Source organism: Pelecanus crispus, chromosome 11 (assembly GCF_030463565.1).
Source record: "Pelecanus crispus isolate bPelCri1 chromosome 11, bPelCri1.pri, whole genome shotgun sequence".
Lineage (NCBI taxonomy): Eukaryota > Metazoa > Chordata > Aves > Pelecaniformes > Pelecanidae > Pelecanus > Pelecanus crispus.
In genome coordinates, this window is record NC_134653.1 from 14291767 (window position 1) to 14296611 (window position 4845).

Below are 4845 nucleotides of genomic sequence, written 5' to 3' on the forward strand. Positions count from 1 at the left end.
CAGCTGGGTTGGAGATTTGAGAGGAGTAGTAATAGTGCTGAAGTACTCACTAGCTGGTCACTTCACAGCTCAGGACAATGATTCAAATGGAGCATAAATTCAAGTGACACTGTAAATTAGTCTTCAAGGCTTTTTGTTTTAAAGTCAGTCCAACCACATGATGGAAAACTCCAGATGGACTCACCAGCAAGGGAGCTGCAGAACCTAAGCCTACTCCTATATGTTTCCTAGCAGTAGTTTTATGTGTAGAATCTTATGCCATCAGGAAACAGAGACTTCACATCATCTGGTTGCATAAAATTTGTTTCTATAGTCTTTTGTATCTATAAATATGAAAATGGCAGTATGGGCAGTAATGGTCTGCATCCTTGAAGATCCTCATGAACAAAGGTACGAAGCAGCATCCAAAACAACACCTACGGCCAAAGACGAGATGGACATGCATGGAATGATTTACTGACTTTCCTTTCTGCTGGCTACATCTGTGCTTTTTCTCTGCCTTATTCTGTCTTTTCACTGCACGAATCCGCTTCTTTCCCAAGTCTCTTAATGTTTAAAGTATCTTCCAAAAAATTAATCGTCTTCACTGCTAACATCTTATGCGTTAGTCTGATTCTGAGCCTGATTCTAAATTACAGTACAGAAGTAGACAATGTTGTACTAATTTTTGCTTGTCTTATGAAAAGTAATAGCGTACTTGGTTAAATTTAGCAAGCTTGCATCCCCTGTAGCCATGATGATTGTGTCTAGAATGGACAGAATGACTTCTTATCAAGTAGAGAAGGGCAACCTGTCTATATAAGAACTAGCTAGAACTTTTTATTTTTTAATGACTTTTTTTAACCTTCTGCTATGAAGAATCTTCAAAGTATGCAAAGCTTACCCAACCATACACAAGCTGGTGCACAGAAGGTAAGACAGTCTGCCCAGTCTGTAGGTGACCTGTGTGGTGATGTGCTGGCGGCAGGAAGGGCATATTGTGGATGTTGGTTTGCTTGAGAAGATTCCTGCTACGATGATCGGAGGCTGAGACACCAAGTAAACTGAGTTTATGAAGAAATGAGAAGCAGCAAAATTAGAAGCACAAGAAATCTTTTACAAGTTATAAAGTCTTAATTGGAGAATGTAGGTTCTTAACATGACTGATCTAGAGGCATCTATGTTACTGTTATTGATTTCAAGTACATTCATAAGAACCACTGTACTGCTTGTTCCGTGTATCCTAATATGTTGCTTCTACCAGCAGCCAGTGTTTACTTGGATAAGGCCATGTACAGGGAATTGCCTATGGGATAATTCCTGTAGTCAGGCAGTCTCCACCACTCACTGGCGGATGTACTCTGACACTGAGAATTTATCTTCTGATATTTAAAATAATATGAAAATGCATGTTCTCCCTGAAGAAGAGATTTGAAGGATATAGAGGAGCTTTCTGGATCAACTTTTCGGTAGTTAAAAGAAATTCATCAAAGTAGATGAATCAGTCAGATGCTGGTGCTGTCTCCAGTTAGTAAAGTCTGTAGCTTTCCTCGTGTTTTTTCAGTCTGGACCTGACTCTGTCGTACTCCTTGAGGGGCACACCCGTTGTAGGTACATGACGGGTATTTTTCAGAAATGTTTTCCGTGAAAAATACCATTTTAAGTATCCTAAAACAAGTTTAGAGTACATTCACACTGTGGCCTGAAGCAAAACTTCATGAGTGGGAAGGTATTGTCTGTTAGATAGATAGGATATAGCATTTTAATTTAGTTTAGTTTAATTGCCTTCTGGTCTTAGGGATTTTTAAAAATGTATGTGTCTCCTTCCATCCTGTAAGAGATGTTATTTGACTGTTCTTTGAAGCCTTTCCTCAGTGTCTCCTTAGAGCTGCTCCACTTCCATAAAGGAGACTAGAACAGGAACAACGAAATACGCTGGACTTAAACTGATTTGTTCTGAAAGTCCTACCTCCTAGCTGGTTTTAAAGAAACAGATGCTTCTGTAGATTGGCTAATGCTGGAAAAACAAGTCTGAGTCTCTCATCTTAGTTTATCTTCCAACATTTCTAGGGAAATTTTCCAGCCTCTTAGATTGTGATTGGGTCAGAAAACTCCCTCTTCTCTGTTGATTTTAAAACTAAAAACATTTCACTTTTGTTAGCATGCAGAACCATGAACATCGTCAGAAACACAGTGCCCTGGCACTTACCTGGTTGCTCAAGCGTGGCTGTTTCTTGACTGGAGTAAGGTGGGGGAGAAGGATACTCATAACCCCCTGTGCAAAGAAAAACAGGGCAAAACGTAAAAATGCATACAGCTTATGCCTCCCGAAAGCCCCATTTGGAGTCTGACGAGAAGCTGCACGGGGATGTGCCTTGGAGGGGAGGCCTGACATGGCTCAGTGAAGTACAGGACAGGGAGAAAAGGCTACTGAATTAATTCATGGTTTTTTAAAGCCAAGAGAGCCCACAGTGACTAGCTAGTCTCACTTTCTGTATAACAAGGTAAGAAACCATATAGTTTTTTCAACACAAAGGCAGTAACTGCATATATTCTAGCATAAGATTGGAATGATATTTGGTCTTAATAGACTCCATTGATAAAGGATCCACAGTGCCTCTAACTAGTTTCAGTGATGACTACTCTTACTATTAGTATTTAGAGCCTTTTTTCTAGTTTGAATTTTATCTGCCCTCAGCGTCCAGCCAAGTAATTTCATCATACTTTTTGTTCTAGAAAAAAGTTAAAGATCTTTTTCTTTTTGTTATGGATAATGGAGAAGGGAAGCAGGTGACTCAGACACATCATGCTTTTTTAGTTCTTTTACTAATCTTACAAATTAAGAATGCAATCAGCTTACCTGAGTGTGAAATTAATGAATGTATGAAAATATACATTCATGAATACCTTCAACATAAATTAATGTATAAAACTTTACAGCCAGCTAGCATGGATGTGGTATCAAACTACCAGACTGGTCTGCAGGAGGAGGACAGTCCCTATGGGAAGTCTTGTTTGGTCAAGCCCGCACAGCGTCGGAGAAGCCCTCACCCCCAAGCAGAGCAGCCCTGGCGTGGGCGTCCAGCCTGTGCCGTTAAGCCTTTCAGAAACAATGTGAGTCCAGCCAGGGAATAAGCCCACAGGGATACAAAATGGGATACAAAACTGGAATTTTCCAGAGTGAGACAAAATACAATGGCAAAGTTGAAAAACTGTTAGCAATGTTTCCTTGAATGGCTTGCCAGAAGTGGTAGACATTTGCTGTGGTATTTTTAATGGTGGTGGTGGTGGTGTGTTTAGGTTTTGGTGGGTTTTTTGGTGGTTTTTTTTTGGGGGGGGGGAGGGTTATTTGTGGAAGAACAAACTTGTAAAAAATTGAAAAGTAAAGAATTTCCTTCCAATCTATAAGAAGAATGTGTTTAGTATAAGTGAGCTATCACTTGATGTGTTTTTGTGAAGGACCTGGCTCCTGTGCAAGGGCAAGACACTGCAGCTCAGTGATGTTGGTGTGTTGAGTGCCTATCCCTTGGTTGAGTAGCACACAAGTGAGACTTTTTCTCCCCAACCTCTTGCAAGCTCTTCTGAGTTTAGAAAGAGGCCAGAGAGGTCTTTGAAGACAAAAATATTTACAGAGAGAGCTGATCAGAGTAAAACGCTGTGAAAATGAGTCAAGTTTAGAGGCCCAGTACTGACACATCTAGCCTTATTAGTCACCTTCTGACCTCCCATTCTGGTTTTTTGCTCCAGTCCTGTCTGGTGAATGGCCATTTCCTCAATAGCAGGAAGGTAACAAAGGTAAAATCACTGATATCTCTGTGTGTCTTTCAATGAGTGTGGGTTCCAACAGGCAGAAGACAAAGGAGTGTTGTGAGATACTTGTGTAGGTGTGAGAGCAATGCCTGGTTTCAGAGGGAGAAGCCAACGCAGCAGAGCAGCAGCTGTTGGTGCCCGCTTGCAGTCATTGAGCTGAATTGTCAGCACTTCAGTCATGATGTTTCCCCATGTGCCAGCAATGGGCAGGGGTTGTTAGTCCCTATGCAACCTGGCTGCAGAACTGACTCATCTAGGGAGGGCAGCTCTGGGCAGCAGGAGTGTTTGGGAAAAGGCCAGTCCTCTGGAAAACTAGATTACAATTTAAGCAAGTCATAGCCCATCTACGTGCAAAGTCTGCTGGCTGAACATTTGCTTGTTAAGAATAGGAAATTATTATAGAGATACAACTGCAATTCCTTTTCCAAGAAAGCATGTATTGTTTGAAAAAAGATTAACTAAACCAACAAAAATATTTTTTTTGCCATTTTAAGTGATCTTTCTGTAAAGAGATCCTAACAGCTTGCCTACCCCAACCCTGGGTTTTATGTGCTGGCACGGGCACTTTCTAAATCCATCATGTCCTGGCAAAGCTGGGCCCCTTATGAGCTGGCTCAGTTACGCTCTGGAAACCAGCTATCAATGTTTGCCACACAGCCACCAAGAGAGTGCTCTTTCCAAACCCCTTCTGGTAAAGCCTGCTTACCCTCTTGGCTGCAGTACTCTGGTGCAGAGGGTTCTTGCATGTAGGTTTCGCGGTGCGGTTCATACATAATCATAGGAATTTCCACAGGTCCCTTCTCACTAGCCATCTCTGCAGTTCACCTGCCAAAAGTAGTGCAAAATAAAACATGCTGTAAGTGACTTTCAGTGCCCTGTATTTGTCAATGTAATTCCTAGTTCTCACACGCAGATTTTACTTAAAGGAAAATTCGCGGTTCTCATGTTCTGGCTTTTTTTATGTGCTGAAGTGCAGTCAGTTCCTGTTACACTTCATGATGAGGAAGATGGGAAGGGAGAGCAAAAAATACCATCTTTACATATTTCTTTGTGCTC

General features: G+C 41.3%; 1 protein-coding gene across 1 annotated transcript; it reads right to left on the reverse strand.

Moving 5' to 3' along the window:
• Positions 1–307: 307 nt before the first annotated feature.
• On the reverse strand, positions 308–4601 carry LITAFD (LITAF domain containing). The gene is made up of 4 exons (XM_009478589.1): positions 4496–4601; positions 2189–2254; positions 884–1043; positions 308–416 (listed from the first exon to the last, which is right to left on the reverse strand). The coding sequence occupies exons 1-4, from the start codon at positions 4599–4601 to the stop codon at positions 308–310; spliced, it is 441 nt and encodes a 146-aa protein (XP_009476864.1).
• Between the last annotated feature and the right edge of the window lie 244 nt (positions 4602–4845).

What these genes read in the sequence shown, in the direction of transcription:
- LITAFD (XM_009478589.1), bottom strand. Translation starts at nt 4,601, where the DNA reads ATGGCTAGTGAGAAGGGACCTGTGGAAATTCCTATGATTATGTATGAA. An exon ending in AGAGTACTGCAGCCAAGAGG is followed by an intron (nt 2,255 to 4,495) that starts GTAAGCAGGCTT and finishes TTCTTTGCACAG; the next exon opens with GGGGTTATGAGTATCCTTCT. An exon ending in ACCAGCTTGTGTATGGTTGG is followed by an intron (nt 417 to 883) that starts GTAAGCTTTGCA and finishes CTTTGGCCGTAG; the next exon opens with GTGTTGTTTTGGATGCTGCT.